Genomic DNA, 20,264 nt, shown 5'->3' with positions numbered 1-20,264 from the left:
AGTTTTTAATAATTTCCAATTGCAATAAAATTTGTCAAATAATCCGCCATGGATAACGGTATATTCCTTCAATTTCGTGACTTTGAATTTATGGCCTCAAAATATTAATTCAATAAGTCACCACGCCGTCTTACTTCAATTTGTTAACATAACTATTCTTGCCTTATTCATATATTTTTAATTTCCTTTCCTAATACGAATTTATTGCATCTAAAAAGAATAAAATTCTAAAAGATAAAGTTTTAGAATATAATTAATATGATTCGTATAGAAAGTAGTATTATATAAACAAAAAAATTAAAGGTTTAATAACAACTCTTCAGAATCACCAATCATGAATCCAAGACGTAATAATATTCGTTACTAATATATTAATTACTTGCTACTTATGAATTTTACAATTGTGTGTACGAAAACAACGAAAGAAACAAACGAATGTTATGGCTGGGCCAGCATAGTACTGGTCTCAGATCAGCCCAAATAACTCAAAATATACTATTGGATCTCATATAAGCCCAGATAATACAGAACTACTCTCTTTGCAACTTTTGGTGGGGATTGTAACAGGACTAATGATTTTGATTTGTGCTGTGGTGAATAACGTGATAAGGGAGTTTGAATTGCATGATCAGGAATTTACTGATTTATACATTGTGGGGATGAAATAACTATTGTTGCTTGTAATTTTTTGGTTCAATATGGTGTCAACCTGTTCCTTTTGAACGTTTTGGTTCTAGCTTTTCATGCTATTCTAAGTGAAAACTTCTTTTGATAATATGATACAACCACATTGTGGGACTCGGGATTTATCTATGCTAGATGCTACATGTTGGTCACTTTTATCTACCTTGTTAACAGTGTCATTGATTTGACTCGGGATGAAGGACTCATATCAAAAACTAAATGCTATAGATCCAATAGAGGATTTTTCCTGCTGTTGATGATACGCTTGTGCTAGTAATGTTGCTACTATAATAGTGATAAACTAGATTACTTGGTAATTTGATCTAATGAAGTTTTAATATGTAAATACTCATTAGATTTGCTTTAGGTAAGTGAAAAAAGTGAAGATGTTAGTTCAACATATATATATTAAGGTGGGTACTTAGACAATAAAATGTCCATGCTAGAATGTATACTAGTAGACTAATGGTATATATTTAGATAGCTGACTCATTTATAATGATTAGATGAAAGAGGTGCAATTAATCCTAACGTTTGAGCACAATTCTAGCATGGAATAGGTTCTTTAATTGTATAGTTGACTTTAATTCTCTACTTTCAAGCGTAAGGAACATTGTGTTGTTCCCAATCACTCCCCTTCCTAACCCTATACAACACCCTCTCCCCGGACACCCTCATCTCCGCCCCCTCAAACACCAGCGTCACCGCCGGCACCGCCGCAAGACTCACCGGACCCCGGTAACACAGGTCCATCGCCCCCTCAAACACGAAATTTGGATCCTCGATCCTCGTCAGCACCCCCTTCGTCTGCTCCAGAAACTCTTCTTTCATTTGTGTCACCAGCGAGAGCGAGCCACGGTTCATTCCCATTAAGCCTGTTGTTTTCCAATCCTCTTCGGGTTCGGAGCTGCACCCGGACGAGTCCATGCACCCGAATAACGTTCCGGGTTGCGCGGCTCCGGCGATGGAGAAGGTTTCCGCGGCGAGTGTGCCCTCTGCGGAGGAGGCGTCGGCGTAGGAGACGATGACGTGGCAGAGTTTGTTTTTGTCGCAGGAAGCTGGTATGGTAAGGTTTCGAGTTTGAATTTCGCATTGAGAAGATGTGCATGGAGTTGGGGTGTAGGAAGAAGAGAGGAGTGGGTTGAAGGTTGAGTTTAGGTTTGGGAGTTTTTTGCAGTGGAGCCAGGAGAGTTGGCTGCCTGTGTCCAGGACCATGGTAACGTTCTGTGGGGGCGAGCCTACTGTCAGTGAGACGGTTAGCGTGACGTTATGATGGAATGAGAGCTTACGTGAAGGTGTTTGTGGTGTTGTTTTTTGTGCTTTTAGAGGTAACACGAGGGGGTCTTGTGATGAAGAGGCTCATGTTTGAATTTGAAGGAAAATGAAGAGAAGGGGGGTTGTGAGTAGGAGAGAAAGATAGGACTTAAAAGAGGCCATGAGTAGTTTAGAATATTGATTGAGGTTTGTGTTGGTTGGTGGGTAGATTAACTTTGCTTTGGTTTGGTTCTGGTGTTTTTGTTGAGTTGGAACTTTCAGTTGATGTTAAAAGGGAAGAGAGAGGGGTCTCTGTTGGATTGGATTGGATTGTACCATATGAGACAGTCACCGTGTGCTTCCATTATGTAGTTTCTAGCTGCATGGGACTGTTATTTAGTTAGTATTTGACTGCATGAGATATAATGAGAGTGATTTTCTAATTTCTACGGCTCTGATTTTATTGTTGTAGACATTACATCTAGTTTCACAAACCGGAGTCCATGTGTGAATTGCTCATTTAGTTGATTATATATCTTACAATTAAATCGTTGGTAGGATGTCGCATTTAATTAGTCTGATTGTGAACAGTACAAGTGTAATTGTCGATACTATTTGATGGTTACGTAATGTTAGAGTTAACAGTGTGGCATTAATTTTTTTTAGATTATTCTTTTTCTTTCGCACATCATGTATATCTCTCTGAAGCGTGTATGAGATAAAATGTGTTTTGTTTTTTAGGCATCTTATCGATCTTTTTTTCTGATGTATATTCATACATATACATATATATATATATATATATATATATATATATATATATATATATATTATTTATTTATTTATTTATTTTTTGTATAACGTGCTTGAACACATGGTAAATTTCGAAAGTGATCTAGCTAAGAAAAAGAAAAGTACCGACACTTTCTTTGGGGAAAAAAGCCCTCTGAAGCTAAAAAAAGCATAGACAAAAAGTGGGTGTTGTAGGAAATCCAGGAAGCTAAAAAAACATACTGCTTGAAGATAAGAAATGGTCTGTAAATTATCTTGTCGATTTATTCACTATTGCTATTAAAGAATGTTTGAAATTTCTACCTCAAGCTAATCTTAAGACATGATATGATCAACCAGAGCAGTAAGTTGATTGCATGATATGTATAGTATTTCTTTTTCCGGTAGGATCATGTCCCAAAGTAATGAATAATTTATGAGAAAAAAGTAGAATGCAATAGCAATAACTTAATAAAAAAACAATAAGCATTAAGTAACGAAAATAAAATTCTCTAACTTGAAGGAGCACCAATAGATAAAATAAATAAATAAATAAATAATTCAAACTCACAAGAAAGAGAGATTTTTAACATGAAAATTTCTTTAATATGAAAGTAAAAATTGAAAAGAAAAAAAAAGTTTCTGATAAACAAAGGATACAAGAAAGTTTTCAACAAGTGCACAAATGAATGCATCCACCCAATCAAACAAACTAAGTACCAATGCTTATAAATGAGAAACAAAAAGATGAAAAATTGCAAAAAATGCAACCGTTAATACAAGTCATTTTTCTCTCACTCAAAACCTTCTTTTGATAACTAAACCATTAAAAACGAAGGATTATTTCGGATAAATTTATTGTCTAAAATTCAATCTAATCTAGGCATGATAATCTAACCCGCCTCCGTGGGTACCCGCCCAAACGATTTGGAAGGGGAAAACCCGTGTTTATCGGGTTCGGGTTCGGGTTCGGGTTTTCCCCTGATTGATAAAATCGGGGGCGGGGGTGGGGGCGGGGATGTTAATACCCACCTGCCCCCGCCCCGCTTAATAATATAATTAAAAAAATTATATATATATATATAAATCAAAATTAGAAATATTTATATGTAAAAATTTATATTATTTTACTTTTTTTTTAATTTTTTTAAAATTTTTCATATTTATTTAAAAGAAAAAAGAAGGAAAAAAAATAGGAGCGGGGGCGGGGGCGGGGCAGGGAAACCCGAACCTCGCCGGGAGCGGGGATAGGAACCCAGATTTTATTCGCGGCAGGTATCGGGACGGGGCGGGGGCAGTTTAAATTTGCGGGAGCGGGGGCGGGGAACGTAAAACCCGCCCCCGCCCCGCCCCGTTGCCATGCCTAATCTAATCTAATGATAAATGAATCTCTAGTTAAAACCTAAAGGACACATAAACATGCAAAGAGTGAATTTCTCTTCTCATCTTTTCGTTTACTAATTTTTTCTCTCAAAATAATGGAGTCTCCTTCAATTCTAATTAATTAGACCTCTTTCTACTTGATTAGTGAGACACAATAAATTTACACATTTAGACCTAATCAAATATTATATTATACTGTATATTATAGTTAAAATTTAAATATATTTATATTTATATTAAATGAGTTAATCACCTATATACTACCAGTGTAAAGTTTTTTTACATTGACAACCAATTATATCTTTTAATTGTGTCATGTCACTATAAATATATTTACTTTTAACAGTGACATGACATAATTAAAAGATATAATTGGTTGTTAGTGTAAAAAAACTTTACACTAACAATGTATAGATGATTAACTCATATTTAATTAATGATGTTTTGCTGTTATTTGTAGAGAAATAAATTCTCTTACGTGTGTGAAGAGAGATAGAGAAAAACCATAACAAAGGTGTCACAAATTTTGACAGGCTGTTTGACATCTTATTTAATGAAAGTTTGACATCTTATTTGAAAATTAATGTAGTCAAATTTAATAAATGAGATGCCAACACCAAATTAGAAAATAACTAGAGAAAATTTATGCTGATAATGCATCATAATCAGAGTCATTTATAAGTTAGTGGGAATCTAACAATAAAGTCATAAGAATCGGCCAGTACGTAGGTTGGGGTTTTTGAAAGTTTGCAATAGATTTATAATCTTATTTTGATTTTAAATTTGTCTTTAATAAAATATTGACTATATGTGATAAAAACAAAATCTAGCTTAGATAAAGGTTATTAATTAGTCTAAACAATTATTTAAACTTTTAATTAATCTACTATAGCCTCAGTCTGTGTAATACTTTAGTTACATAATTTTAATTATTTACATTTACTTCTCATAGTTTTTCAATTATTCAAATTAAGTCTCTCGTCTTAATTTTTTTCTTCAATAATGAATAAAAATGTAACAGGTGTGCTTTATATATCATTGATTTGTATAGATTTACAAAGTTAAAGATATATAAAATAATTATTAAAAAATGACTTTTGTCATACAAATTAACGATACGCCATTCTTCATTCATATTGCACATAATTATTTGATGAGATTTTGAGATAAAAGATTTAATTTAAATAATTAAAAAATATTAAATTTAAACAATTAAAATTAAAGGAACCAAAATTAAAATAAATTAAATTACGATAATCAAAAGTGTTAGTAAGACTGGAAAAGATGTTAACCTTTTTCTGTTTTATTACTTTTGAGTGTTTGACACTGATTTTTCATCATATTAATTACTAAGATTATTGCATCATATAAATAGTATTGTTCTATATATGTTTAGTTAAATGTACTAGATAGTGATGAAAATTACAAATGGAAAAGAAGTGGCTTTGGGTGTCGGGTAGTGAAGAAAAAATATTGTAGTGTGAGTGGTGACTACATTTGATAATTGATATAACATAGCACTTGGCAATTGGCGTTGACTTCAGTCTTGAGACATGACAATGCAAGATATAATTGGGAAAACTGATTGTCACATTTGATACTCTAGATCTTGCTTCCATATCCATGGACCCTGGTAGCTAGTTAGGGTTCTAGAAGTCTTGCATGAAAGCAATTCACGCCTTTTTACAGGAATAGATACATTTTGAAGCAGGAAATCTGTTTATTGCCCTTGTTGGTTTTGAGTGATAGAAACAAACCAGATTGTAAATCCTATGTTCGGATTTGACGGGCTGGCCGATTGATTGGTTGACGATATGTATGAAACTTATCATGCTTTTTTCTATAACAATATTATTTTTATTATTTAAAAAAAAACAGATCAATTTTATTCAAACCAAATGAGTTAAACTAAGTTATAAAATAAATGACTTACAAAAATTTGGTTAAAATGACCAATTTTACAAACATATATTAATCTTAATATGTGAGGTTGAACCGACTCATTTGACAAATTGTAAATTGATATACAAGATTAATTTAAACTATAAAATATAAGACGATTTAATTTTTAATTATTTTAAATTCTTAAGAAGAAATGTTTTTTAGTATTAGTATTTACACCATTTTTATTATTAGTTGGTCAAATATAGTGATATAAATTATTTCTTAGTGAATAAATTTAATTAAAAATTAATTTAGTGAATAAAGTCATGTTTTTTAAGGTCATAAATTTTTCTTATACTCTCGTGCTTAAAAATTAATTAGTCATTGATTTCAAATAAACATGAGACATATTTTATTATATCAATTCTCATTAAATTTATCTTATAAAATATTTTTAAATTAGCTAATATCAAAAGTCTTACTTTAAAGTTTGCAATTTACCCGTAGCTAAGATTATATTTATAAAAAAAAAAAAAAAAAAAAACTCCTCTTTCTTGATATTTAACTCTTACTCTCACGGTGGGTAAAACTAAAAGCACCCGTAGTTTTACCTTCATATTGATCTATTTCAACCAATTTCGGGGAATTTATATATATCCAACATTTTCAAAGGATCTTCATTTTAAATGGGCGAAACCCATTTTTGATTCTGAATTTATCTCTTCGATTGGGTTGAAGCATTTAGACGTTTTAATGGATTGAAGTTAGTGTTTTCATGCGTGTATTGATCTTTCATTTAGGCGTGTATGGATTGGGTTGAAGCACGTGAGTGTTTTAATATTATTTTTCTCTCCAGCGATTTTCGGTGACAGCGGTGCGAGATTTTTGGGAATTTTTCTGTTCACGATGCATGACGACAAGACTCGTTTTTTATTTAGGACTTATCTCTCCGATTGGATTGAAGCATTCACTAGTAGAAAAAATACTTTTAAAATCGGTCATTTTTTACTTTTAAAATTAGTTTTCTGACCGATTTTAAAAAGTAATACTTTTAACATCGGTCATGCCATAACCAATTTTAAAAGTTATACTTTTAACATCGATCATGCATAAACCGATTTTAGAAGTCTAGCTTTTAACATCGGTTATGGCATGACCGATGTTAAAAGTGATTAAATTTTTTTTAAAATAATTGACTTGCTTTAGGAGGATTCCTGAACAAAACTTACAAAACCTGCAAATTAATAAAATACTAGACAATTCATATGTTTTCAATTGACCAAATTACATACAAATGACAAGAGTTAGTAAATGTCAACCATATATATAATCAAAATGTTTTTAAAATACAAGCATGTAATACATAAATGTATACATAATAAGTTAAGTAACTTACAAATTATTATGCATCCTAAACCACAAAATGAGTAAAACTATAACCATAACTCGTAGCTAGTCAATGTTTCAATGAAAAATGTAGCCCATCGCTCCCTAGCTAATGGTGGTTATATCTTCTAGTGACAATGGTGATCGATCTATAAACATCTGTTAAGAAAATTTAGAACAATTAGAAATAACTCATAAAACATATGATAAAATGCAAACTTAAAATAAAAATTGATATGTTCAGCATATAGTGCCCGTTTGTAATCTCTGATATCGTTCTGGCTTATATACAAGGGTACATTTGTAAGTTGGTTGGTTGCAGAACGGGCCATTCCATTTTCAACATTTGCCCAAACCAACAACGAAATTACAGAGATGAGAAGAGAATGAGAATGTTACCTTACTATAGTAGTGTTGCAAAGAAAATGAGACGCTTCAGACTTTAGATGACAGCATGAGAGAAAGGAATGGAGGGAAAGATCAAAGAAAGGTTGGAACACGTATAGGCTTTGATAGGAATGGAGAGAAAGATGAAAATGAGAAGCTATATAGTGACATTTTTAAAATCGATTATTGAAAAACCGATTTTGTATGTAGTATACAAAATCGGTTCTTAAATAGCCGATTTTAAAAGTAGCAGACAAACCTTTTAAAATCAGTTAAAATGTAGTCGATTTTAAATCTTGTGTCATTATTTACAAAATTGTCACCGCGTCATTTTTAAAATCAGCTACGTTTTAACCAATTTTAAAATCTCAATTTTAAAATTAATTTTTGTACTAGTGATTTCCAACATAAAAAATCTAAAATAACATATGTAAAATATCTAGTTTGTACCGGTGAACGGGGAAAGCATTCCTCATTTGCGAAATCATTTTCTCTAAATAACTACGAGACACGCACAATTTGGTGCGTTTCTATCACATTGGGATTTGAAAGCGTCCTCCATGACATTATTGCCACGTCTCATTGTACAACATTTATAACCATCTTGTCTTTCCCTACAATATTCCCAAATCGATGAATGCTTTCATTGACAATATATTTTCGAAGTAATTAAACCCGTAACTCAAGCTTGTTATTTGTGATCAAAATCACGAGGACAAATTTTCACTTGTTCAACTCTCTCTAGCTGTCAACAATTAATAATAATAATAAATAAATAAATAAATAAATAAATAAAACTATAGGCTGTTGAGTGGTCATTTTGTTGTTGATTTTAGCCATTTAAGTCTCTTACAGCTACCTTAATATTAAGATGGGACCATCCAACTATCTAAGCAATCTAGCTTCAAATAGAATATATTGCCCCTATTCTGGTCTTTTGGTTTGAAATTTGCATAATGACACTGCTATATGTGGGCGTAAACTGGATCAAATTCAAAGTTCAAAAGCTATCTATTTTGGGATTTTATAGACCACGAGTTTGGTACTTAATAGACTCGCGGTAAAAATTAAGAACAGATCCTTCATTTTAATTAATAATGGGTGGAATTTGTTGATGCATTCTGTTCTCATCTCAGCATCTGCATGTGGTGGTGTGCTATGCATCATTGGTATAAAGGATTTCAATCCCTGATCAAATTTGCTACGTATTAAACAAATGGAGCATTTGAATTTGAATTATCAAATTCAACCATACTATTAAATGGATGGCAGCAATTTCTCAATGGGAGAAAACAGAGAGGGACACGTGTTTAATTCTTTGCAATTCTGAACAGTTTTATTTAAGTACTAAACTACACAAGAAACAGCTAATTAATAGATGTCATTCTCTCTCTAAAAATTTAGTCTGAAGGGTGGCATGCTGATAGTTTAAAAAACTGACATTTTCTATATTAAGAGAAGAACATATATGTTTGAACATGTATAATTATTTAGGGACAATAAATTTTTCTTTTGATTTGAGTATCTATATTCTATAAAAAACATTAAAAGTAAGGGAAAATAATTATAAATAAATTTTATTTCTATGTGTACTGTTAATTAAACTAATAAATTTTATAGTGTCAACTAATAAAAAATAAAGTTAGATATCATACATAACAATTTTTTTATTAATCAACGGTATAAAACCTATTAACACTATCATTATATATACTATTTTAAAAAAATATCAGATATACTATTTACTAATTATAAATACGTTAGATGTAGTGTAATTTAATATATATGATTTAACTAATATGCTTATTATATGCTTGTTTTACGAGGACTCTGTAGTCAATACACTTTATTTTGTCCTCTTTGTCCTTTAACTTCCATCTTTTCTTCCTCTGGGCTTGGGCCTCTCAATATATCAAAAATAGTGAAGATTGTAATGAGATATCCAGGGTGCAAACACACTTTCCAAAAGCCCCTGATCGATCCATACATGCTCTGAATGTTATTTTGGACAAATGTTTATAAACACATAATTAAAACAATATATATATATATATATATATATATGTATATATATATATATATATATATATACCTGTCTAATATCGTCACATATTTTTAACCAAAAAATAATAATTTTGGAAACCTAAATATTATATGATATCTAAATAGAAAGATTTTTTTTTCTACACAAACGGACTAATTAATACTCAGATTAAAAATCTCTATAAAGAAAGAACAGCTGAAACATCAGCTAACAAAAATAACTGCAACTACTGAGGAGGATTTCGAAAGATATGAATTCCTACTGAAATAGCAGAGTCATATGCTTTGTTAAGCAATTTGTAACTTAGTTGCCTTCTCGAAAAATATGATTATATTGTACATCCACATGGTACCAACCATGTTCACCACTCTATTAGCTAAAGAATAGCACGAATAACTAAGTAAGCATCCATCATTTAAAAATTTAGACCGACGGTCAACACCTAAAGAGGGAGATAAAAGTGAGAAATTGTATGATACTTGTGTGGGTTCGGATATTTGGACACCTAATTATTTGAAGACACCCGTGGGACACTTGTTACAGGATACAAAATTTTGATTCAAACAAATATTCTAGTGTTTTAATTTATTAAAAAAATAAGAAAATAATTTTAGAAGAGTGTTGGAGGGATTTTTTTTTTATTATCACAGAGTGTTTATAAAGCACTTCTGAATATGATCAAAGTAAGAGATAGAGACAAATAATAAGTGTTGTATAAATGTTTGAAAAAAAATGTTCAAAAATCACTGTCCAATTTTTAGTGGACAATGAATTTTGAATATTTTTTTTCAAACATATTAATATCCCATATTTTTTCAATGCATTATATAATATTTGGGATATTTGATATTTGAAACGATGCAGAGATTTATGGTAGAATCGAATGTCAGCTAGCTTGCAATGAGCAACCAAATAAAGGGCGGGCATGCATGCCTATGCTTAGCATGCAGACTTGAACGTACGTACGGGTTTCCTAGAGTTAAAAAAAATGACATGGGAGACGAATTGCAAGACAAAAAGTGAAACTAATTAAACTTTACAAACGATGAGTAAGAAAATACAAGAACAACACGAAGGCCCTTCAGATCAGATGATTATCACATCATACATCCATGTCCCACTAATCCCGCCCCCAATAAAATATGCACAAAAGTAACGCAGAGGCTAGCTTTCTCCACCCATGCTGTCGTAAATTTCTTCTCACAAGATTCCCATACATTAAATTAATTAAGATTAAGATGACAACATGCAACCTCACTCTCCCATAGCATTATTGCATCCTCCATCACACTCCATGATTGACCCTTCTGATTTGATATTTATATTACCATAGTCTGGTTCCACCGTTGACTTCCATAGACCAAGTCCTACGCGAGGGTGGAGAAGAAGAAGAAGGAGGAAGAAGGACGTTATTATTAGAATTAGATCGAGTAATAATAGCACTCCTCCCACTTGTGGAAATGTCTATAGCATCGACAGATCTAGAAGAAGTATGAGCCCTAACCCCACCCCCCAAGCAACGAAACAAACCACCAAACATCCTCCGAAAGGCACCACCTCTTGTCCTCCCTCTAGACTCGGAAACCGACCACGAAACCCTCCTAGGTTCCCCAACAACGTTGTTAAACCCACCATCCACCTCCGTGTAAACAAGAGGAACGTCAAGATCTGCCTCACCACCACCCCTTCTCCCGAACCTCCCCACCGCAAACCCTCCCCCGGGTAACCGCCAGATCGTCAACCCCAAGTTCTCCTCCTCCTCCTCCTCCTCCACACGCTCCAGCCTCGCACGTGCGCTCTCGCACGGCAACTCGTGCCGACACACGGGGCACGAGTTTCGTATCGCCAGCCACGGTAAGATACACTCGGGGTGGTAAATGTGCTTGCATGGCATTTCCTTTGCCATCGTGCAAACCTCAAAAGCCTCCTTGCACACCGCGCAGTGAGATTCTATCGCCGTGTGCGTCTCGTTTATCTCAATCGCCGGGAGGCCCTCCACGGCGGCTTTCGACGCCGGCGCCTGGCTCCGCTCGTGGCCCCCGCCGCCGTTGCTGGACTCCACGTGGGAAAGCTGCTCCATCACGCGCTCGAAGCCTGTTCCCAGGAGAAACTCCGACATCCTCGGAGGCAGGGGGCGGATTCCGGCGCCGGCGCCGTCGTCGTAGAAAAGGTCGAAGCCGGTGCGGCGGTCGCGGCTCGTCCCCTCGCCGCGGAGCATGATGACCGGATTCAACGGTGAGCGGTCCGAGGCGGTTGTCCTGCAATGCTGGCGGCGGGAGGAGCGAGGGTTGTGATCGGAGCCGCGGTGGCCGATCATGTACATCGCCGCCGCAGTCGGGAACCTACGGCGGCGGGTCTCGACCGCGGGGTTGGATGGTTCGATTACCTCTTCGACGAATCCGCTGTCGCAATCGGGACATACCGGCATTTCTTGTCTCCATGCTCTGATGAATTTGTTGCAGCGGTAACACCAATGGGAAGACATACTCTGTGAAGATACGAATTTACGTATACGTGTACGTGTATGTGGTATGGTATGGTATGGTATATAGGTGGCGGGAGGGGTATGTACGTATGAGTTAGAGAGAGGAAGAGTGGAAGGGTTGAAGTTGTGCATGCATGGTTTGAATGAGAGAGGGTGGGGGTGGGGGTGGAGGAAGAGAAATTATGTTATGGCGTGGGTTAACGTTGGTGTTTCATGGTGATAAAGGGAGAAACGACGTTAGTTTTAGTGGCGCGTCACCAACGATGTTGGTTGGGCGACACGTCGTTGAGAGCGTTTTGTGAGTAACGTTGCTGCGAGATCACAGGCTGCCACTATGCTTTTTTCTTTTTTCGTAGGGTTTTTTTATGTCTGAAAATAGAGAAACGGGTGATTCTGATGCTGGATCACAGCCCTTGAAAATGTTGAAATAAATGGTGCTTCGTTACTTTTGTTTTTCATTCTTTAACAGTCAAAACTGCTTCACTTTGCAGTTTTGCTGATTCAAATTTGAAAAATAGAAATGTTATTTTCAGCACTAAAACTCATAGGAAACAGATACTGGTTGGGATTTTCTTTAACAAATGCTTATTTTAATAGCATTAACGTACTGATAAAAATATCATGAAATATTTTCATAAAATAATATAATATATATGTTAATATTTCATAATCTATACAGTCTTATAATATATAAAAATAAATAAATAAATAACGCTATACAGTTTCATACGTGTGTACGTACATGTTAGAGATTGAACATATTACACTATTTAATAATTTTAATTATATATTTTCTTTGACATAAACAATCGTGGTAATATATAATTATAATGCTTGGTTATTTTAAAATGATATTGTATTTTGATCAAAATCCACCTTTTCTTTTCAAATGACTTTATTTTTTTAACTTTGCACCAAATTTTTTCTCATATATGTAAAAGACTAACCTTTTTTTTTTTAAGCAAAAAAATCATCAATGCAAAATTTTACTCTTAATAAAGAATTTTTTTATCATGTAAATTAAAATAATAGTATGTTTGAATTTAATATTATGTGTATATTTATCAATTCAATAATTTTTATTTATATGGTCTATAATTAAGAATAGTGGTTTTAAAGGTGAGATAACTCTTTTTTTTTTAATCATAGAAATCATAATCACAACATGAAGTTCAAACTTAAGATTTTGTATATACTACTTCACTCCTATCAAGATAGCTAATTTTAAAAATTATTTAACCTTTATATTTTTATAAATTTAAATTAAAAATATAACTAACGATATTCTAGACATTTCACTGAAAATGTTTTAAATTTTCCAGCGCAGTGAACCTGTAGGCAGAGAAGATTTTAACAAACAATCGCAATTTAACCGTTTTTATATCAAATTTTGATGAGATGGAAAATAAATGTATCTAAAATTGCAATTCATTGTCGGCAAGTCCTTTGAGAACTTTAAGCAAAGAGCCCAATAAGGAACAGGCCACAAATGGCCCAATAAGAGAAAAGTAGGACTCCTCCACTCAGAATAGCCCGGCGGTACACTCAAAATTTAAGAAATTAATGAATCGGCTAAGCTCACTCTACAATAAGTAATTGGCTAATCTTTTTTTCAATACCCGATTATCTACTATAATTAGGGTCTATTTAAATAAATAGTTTAATTATTATTTCGAATTTATTTTTTTATATAAGAATTTATATTATAAGAGATTAAAATTTAATAAATCAGTTGTGTTTGAACATACAAGTTCGTAGATATTTATGCAATTTTAAAGTTCTCATTGATGTCATTTCTTAATTAGACAACTAATATGTTCAAAGCAACCTTAAGCGGTTCGTAAACATTTATTATTTTTGTTTATTTATACATGGTGAATGCTAGATTTTGTCGTGGGTGGCACTCGTATTGGCAGAGGTAGCTACCAGTTGTTGAGGAATTCAATGTTTATTATTGCTCTATTCTTCGGCACATTTTAGTTGAAATTATTATAGTGAACAGATAATGATATTGTAATGTGTTAATTTCTACATTGTAGGTGTTGCGCGTGTTGAATGTTGATATATAGCTCTGTGGGTATTTCTTTGCTTCCAAAACAATCCATGGCAACTGTTGAGGAATCTTGGTAGGAAAGTGTTGTTCTTGTTTGAGTCACAATGTGTACAATTTACGAGCCTTGTATGTTTCATGCAACTTATTCGTGTTTTCTTTCTAGATGCTGTAATGTAAGCCACATAGGCACGATCGCTGAAGTTGCAATTTCCAATCCAATTTTTGTAAGGATGTGATCAAAAGTCTTAAAACTTACAATTTCATATCCTTTTCTTCTAGAAAAAAATTGTATACAATTTCTTTTCTTGTCCTTGTCGGGAAAAGTACACTGCTATAGTTAAATCCAACAAGCACTTATTTCAGAATTAATTAAGAGTAAATGCTACTTGTACAAGCCGTATAAGGAATTGAAGGAAAATATTGTTTTCTGCTTCAACAATTATTATCTCATTTGATTTGAGGAGAGTAATTCATGAGTTATTCCTCGAGTTGAAACTTTTTACCTATATCGTTGAGTTATTTCTCATAAGGATAGAGCCCATAAAATTCGTCCAAAAATCAGAGGACGCATTTTCAACATTGAAGTCTATTCAGTGGCGCAACAGGAAAAAGGACATGTGATATATACTAAAGAAGTCAATTTTGAAAGACTACTCTTCACTAAAAAGGAAAAGAAGGGACGGAGAGAATTAAATTAAAATTGTGGACCTGGATTGGAGATTTGGAGCAATAAACATGTCATTTCATTTTCACTATCCTAGAGGATTGTGATTGTCCAAGCTACTACTAACACATATAATTCTTGGTTTTGTAGAGCAAATCACAAGCTAAGCGTCGGAACTATTTAGGGTGAGGCAATTATAGGGGTTTTAGATCTAGCATGCACTACATAGTCCTGTGCTAATCTTGATGATCAGTGAGGGCCTGAAGTTTTTAGTTTGGTTCTGTTCTATGTGTTGCTTTCAAGCTATTGTATCAGTAAAAACTCAAGTTTCATACTAGTTAGACTAAGGTCATCAATGGGGTACAACCTTGCGAAGAACTATGATGTTGTTAGCCTTGTCATATTATCGGACTACTAACATATATATATATGTTTAGTTCCGTAAATTTTATATTCAATATATATCTAGTTCTTGAGATGTTCACTGCTCAATTTAGCTCTTTTAAATAAAGAAAAAATAAAATAAGTAATTCATAATGAAAAAAATAATTGTTGATAAACACATATATTTATAATTTGTTATGTAAGTCTATTTGGTTACGGAATTCGAACTAAAAACAATAATTAAACCAAAACAACTATTTTTTTTATCCATAGTCTTAGTAGTATTTACTTAAAAAATAATTATTAGTTTGACTTTTACCTACAGTCATGATGCCTATAAGAACAAAATATTCATAAATATAATATGATTAAAATTATTTGCTTTACTTAATAAATTAATTTTAAAAAGTCAAATTATAATTGAGAGCTATTGTTATAGGTGACAATTTTATATTAAATAAGATTTTAATAACCCATTTAGTACATGTACTTTTTAGTTTTTATAATTAAAAATATTTTATTTTTATTGTTTTTATACATACTATTTTTGTTTCCTATTAATTCTTGTAGTTTTATAAACTTTATATTAGATTTCTTATATATAGAAATTAATAGTATGAATTAAAAACGAATAAAAATTGTATATATCTTGTAATCCCATTTCACTCATTAATTATACAAATATTTTTGTTTCCTTTTAATTCATACTGCTAATCCATAATTTATACGTCTCAACATTCTTCAAACATTCAACTGATATTCCTCATTATTATCTAATGATTCATTCGTTTTTTTTCGTTATGTTAAAGAGAATTAACACTGCCAAATATAGTTTATCAAGAATTAGAATTTAATTTTCAAGTTTAGTACGGAAGTTGTGACTTAAAAATACTATATTATTCTTATACGACCGATTTAATAAAAAATAATTATGCCTCCTTATTAAAAAAAATATATTTTTGCAGGGAAATCACGACTAATAATTAACGAAGACAACACATTATCATGTGGAAGATATTAGTCAAATTGGTTTCGGATACAACTAACATGATAAAAAAAAAGTCCATAAAATTATAAATTATTAACTAATTTAGTCTCTGAAGTTATATAATTATTCTATTAATCACTTAAATTATGAAACCTTAATTGTACTTTTTTTTTATAAATTATATACCCCTAAGAAAATTCCTCATACATTTTAAACATGAGCTTATATACTTTCACAAATTTAGAAAAATATTAAAAGGTTAAAGGTAAGGTTGAAGTCCAAAACTCCATGTATAAAATTATCAAATTAAGTCATTAAGTTATTTAACTTATTTTATATGAGAAAAGTTATATATTTTTTAAATATCATATTATTAGTATGAATTATCTACTAATTTTGTAGATATATTTCTATCGACAAATCTGATTAATCATATTTAACATGAGTGTATTTGTTAATCTTAAATTTAATTATGTAAGTGAATTTTATATTTATTTATTAAAAGTTAAGATGGACTAATGTTTTTGCATTAAAATATAAACATGTATTTGAGAGATAAAAATACAACAAATTTCTTCGTTATTTTTTTCCTTTTCTTTCTCTAAATCTCTACTAACATATTTCTTTACGAGAAGAAAATACATTAAACATAGGTAAAAGGTGTACCCAATAGTAACCCAGCCCTTGTTTCTAAATCAGGAACCAGGGAATACTATGAGTTATAAAATGTTTGTGAGAAACCGTGATCTCAATCTTAAAAAAACAACAAAAATTACAAACAGTCAATTAATCTACAGGTAAAACCCAAAAAGTAATGACAAAATACACAAATTTATGAGGTTCAATACAGAAGCTGGCATATCCATATATATCTTACAAATCAACAAAATAAAACAATTAATCAATAATATGTTACAATCTTTTAACAAGCACGATCGAGCACCATAATTATTTTCACTTTATGAAGGTTCTGATGACCTTCACCATGTGATCAAGCAAGGAATAAGTAGGAGACACAGTGACAGTGACAGTGCCATCGTTCCCAGCCAACACCCTATACTTATCCTTCCTCGTGAAGTTGGTGCACTCAAACCCTAGCGTCGCCGCCAAAATCCTCTGAACATAATTGGCCACGTCATGGGGACTCTTCCCGGAAGAACACGTGGCTTCAACCGGCAACTGGTTCAAGAAGGTAACCTCGTAAACGGGCCTAGGGTTCATGAAGAAGAAAATGGGGTCCAAACCCTTCCACCCCCTCGCGGTGGTTGCATGGAAGAACCCTACCCTGTAGTTCATGGCCACCGGCACGATCCGGTCAGTTAGTTCAGCAAAAAGAGCGCTGAACCTCAAAAGGAAAGGCTCACGACACGTTGTTCCTTCGGGACACACCACCAAGTCGCCTTTCGATAACTCGCGTTTGATTTTCTCCGCGTCCACGTGGCGTGACCTTGTGAGTCTCACCGTTGGGATGGGGGAGAGGATCTCCGAGAGCCGCGAGATGGAGTACGTGACGGCTGGGATTTGGCGCCGGAGGACGGCGGAGAGGACGACGGGGTCCATCAGCGTGCGGTGGGTGCAGACGAAGAGGACGCCGGAGTTCCCGGCGGAGGGGGGGAGGGGGGGTTTTCCCTTTACGATGACCTTTCCGCCGAAGAGTTTTGACATGTGAGGAATGGCCCAAAAGGGTAGAATGGAACCCATGCTGATGCGGATTATGGCTAGTAAAATGCCTACCGGAATCCATAGGAGGATTAGGAGGGAGGTGGACGCCGTCGGCCGCTTCACCAGCCGCCCGTCGTGGAAGATCACCGGAATTGGCCGGAGCATCTGGTGGTCGTAGTTTTGGTTTATCAATATTGGTGGATGTAGTTGATCCTGCATGTATGAAGGAATATAATATGATTAGTTTTCATAAAATCATAACATGTACCATAACAATTAATATTTTTTACTAAGGAGGCTAAACCAAAGTAAATCAACTTTTAGTTCCACATTCTTCTTTTGTGTTTGAGAATATTTTCTTAACGTGGGTCCATTAATTACACACCTTGCAAAAAGCTGAGAGAAGGAAAAGGAATAGTAGTTTGACGTATAGTACAAGACTACAAGCAAGGCCTTACCATAACCAAAGTAGGTGCACCATTGTCGAAAAGGTTGGCAACTCTTTGGGAAATGGTATTGCTCGAGTCACCATGGACGAAACCCGTGGCTAAGCCAAACCTATTGAAGGAGAGTTCAGTCCCAACAACCTCGTCTGCACGTAGATGCTCCTTCACGAACCTCTCCACCATAATTTTGGGCGTCTTGGTGCGCACAACCCTCTTGGGGTAGGAGCTGAAAACCCTCCACGCGTCCATGTCAAGATCGTCCATGTAGAACTTTGGCAAAACTGCCCTAGCCACTGACTCAATCTCCGACTTGGGAACCCCAGCCACAGCCACGAAGATCATTAGCTTGAGCCCCGCGTCACTCAGGCCAACCATGTCCAGAAACCGAATCACGGGCCATAGTAATAGCAACAAGGCAAAGCGAACCAAACCCGAAGCCTCAAACGCCACCAACATGAAGTAGGAGAACGCATCCGAGTCCTTCACAAGCGTGCCTTCTAACTCAGACACCACAGACTCCATAATATTTAGTATCTTTTGATGTTTTGGTCTATTTTTCTTTGGCTTGTGTTTTTTTGAGTTTCTAATGTTTCACGTACCCTTGGTGCGCTTATAAGATGATTAGGTTTTATGGTTATGACTTACGAGGCTAAGGAATTGGGCTTAATTTATTTGACTGGACTCTAACATGAGGCAGTTTAGCGGTTTGCAACTACTTTTTCTCCACTTGGCTTTCTCTCTCTGTTTTTTTGGTGGATATGTCCGTGAAGAATATAGTATATATAGAGGATTAGAAGCCACGTTTTTATTGGCAAAGATTGATCACTTAACCCCAACAAATTAAAAAGTACTTATGGTAACGTAGCCGGCTAGTTTTTGTCTTTGGACACCTAATTAAAAATGGCCCGTCTTTTACGAGTATTTTTAGGTTACTTACCATTAAATTAAGTGAAGCATGCATGCGTATCTTTTTGAACAATATTCTTGTTTGATTAGAAAAATCAATTATCTCGTCGTACTGTGTGGTGTGTATATATACGACTGTTGACCATTTGTCTAGAGTAAGAGATGAATTTGATGTACCCATACACATCACGTACTGAAGCGTGTATGTAATCTAAAATTTACAAATTATCTGTAATATGGGGTAACCGGATATGATTCACCGATAAAAGCAGTAACGATGTGTATGTAATCTTGACGTATTTGAAGCATGTATGTGACGTAAAATCTTGTACAACACAACTTGAAGCTTTTACAAAAACTACTTTTAAGTTTTAATCCATTCACTACTATAAAAGTGTCATTTTCTTGCAAATTTTTCAATAAAAAAATATTCGCAAAATTTTTTTGCAAATTTTCCTGCAAAAAAATATTCGCAGAAATTTTTTGCGAATTTATTTGCAAAAAATTATTTACAGATATTTCTTACAAATTTTGCTACAATGTTAATGATCATAGAAAATTTTTTCCATGGTGTTTGTGGAGGATTTCGTTAGTAGGTTCTTTTTATTCGAATTAGCACAATTTCACGTTTCAATTTATGTGTGTTCGTGACATGACAGAATCGAAGACTTTCAGTGAAAAAAAAATCGTACAAGCAACAAATAGAGTTAAATTAGGTTGTTGTTTCAGCACCTCAAAAGATCTATGCTCTTTGTTTGAGCACGTCAGAAGATCGATGCTGGTTTTAGTACTTTAGAAGATCTATGCTTGTTTCAGCACATCAGAAGATCTATGCTAATTATACAATCAAATTCATGCATGTAAGAATTAATGTGAATCGAAC

At 33.8% G+C, this 20,264-nt stretch overlaps 3 protein-coding genes across 3 annotated transcripts; all 3 read right to left on the bottom strand.

Annotated features, from left to right (window-relative positions):
• Positions 1–1,041: 1,041 nt before the first annotated feature.
• Positions 1,042–2,196, bottom strand: LOC109814034 (aspartic proteinase PCS1). Its single transcript, XM_020378358.3, has one exon. It carries the CDS (start codon positions 1,897–1,899, stop codon positions 1,282–1,284), a length of 618 nt encoding a protein of 205 aa, XP_020233947.2. The 5' UTR covers positions 1,900–2,196; the 3' UTR covers positions 1,042–1,281.
• Positions 2,197–10,813: 8,617 nt separating this feature from the next.
• LOC109814025 (putative E3 ubiquitin-protein ligase RHC2A) lies at positions 10,814–12,777 on the bottom strand. The gene has a single exon (XM_083063709.1). The coding sequence runs from the start codon at positions 12,408–12,410 to the stop codon at positions 11,118–11,120; it is 1,293 nt and encodes a 430-aa protein (XP_082919835.1). The 5' UTR covers positions 12,411–12,777; the 3' UTR covers positions 10,814–11,117.
• A 4,344-nt stretch (positions 12,778–17,121) lies between these two features.
• LOC109814042 (glycerol-3-phosphate acyltransferase 5) lies at positions 17,122–19,245 on the bottom strand. Its single transcript, XM_020378369.3, has 2 exons — positions 18,488–19,245; positions 17,122–18,242 (listed from the first exon to the last, which is right to left on the bottom strand). Exons 1-2 carry the CDS (start codon positions 18,995–18,997, stop codon positions 17,322–17,324), a joined length of 1,431 nt encoding a protein of 476 aa, XP_020233958.1. The 5' UTR covers positions 18,998–19,245; the 3' UTR covers positions 17,122–17,321.
• Positions 19,246–20,264: the final 1,019 nt, after the last annotated feature.

This window comes from Cajanus cajan, chromosome 9, assembly GCF_000230855.2.
Source record: "Cajanus cajan strain Asha chromosome 9, NIPB_CcT2T_4, whole genome shotgun sequence".
Classification (NCBI taxonomy): Eukaryota; Viridiplantae; Streptophyta; class Magnoliopsida; order Fabales; family Fabaceae; genus Cajanus; species Cajanus cajan.
This window is presented reverse-complemented; position numbering and strand designations above follow the sequence as displayed.

Bases quoted from the DNA above. Each gene is read 5' to 3' on its own strand.
- LOC109814034 (XM_020378358.3), bottom strand. From the start codon at position 1,899: ATGGTCCTGGACACAGGCAGCCAACTCTCCTGGCTCCACTGCAAAAAA.
- LOC109814025 (XM_083063709.1), bottom strand. From the start codon at position 12,410: ATGCACAACTTCAACCCTTCCACTCTTCCTCTCTCTAACTCATACGTA.
- LOC109814042 (XM_020378369.3), bottom strand. From the start codon at position 18,997: ATGGAGTCTGTGGTGTCTGAGTTAGAAGGCACGCTTGTGAAGGACTCG. The intron at 18,243-18,487 runs GTAAGGCCTTGC...TCATACATGCAG, and splicing joins GTGCACCTACTTTGGTTATG to GATCAACTACATCCACCAAT.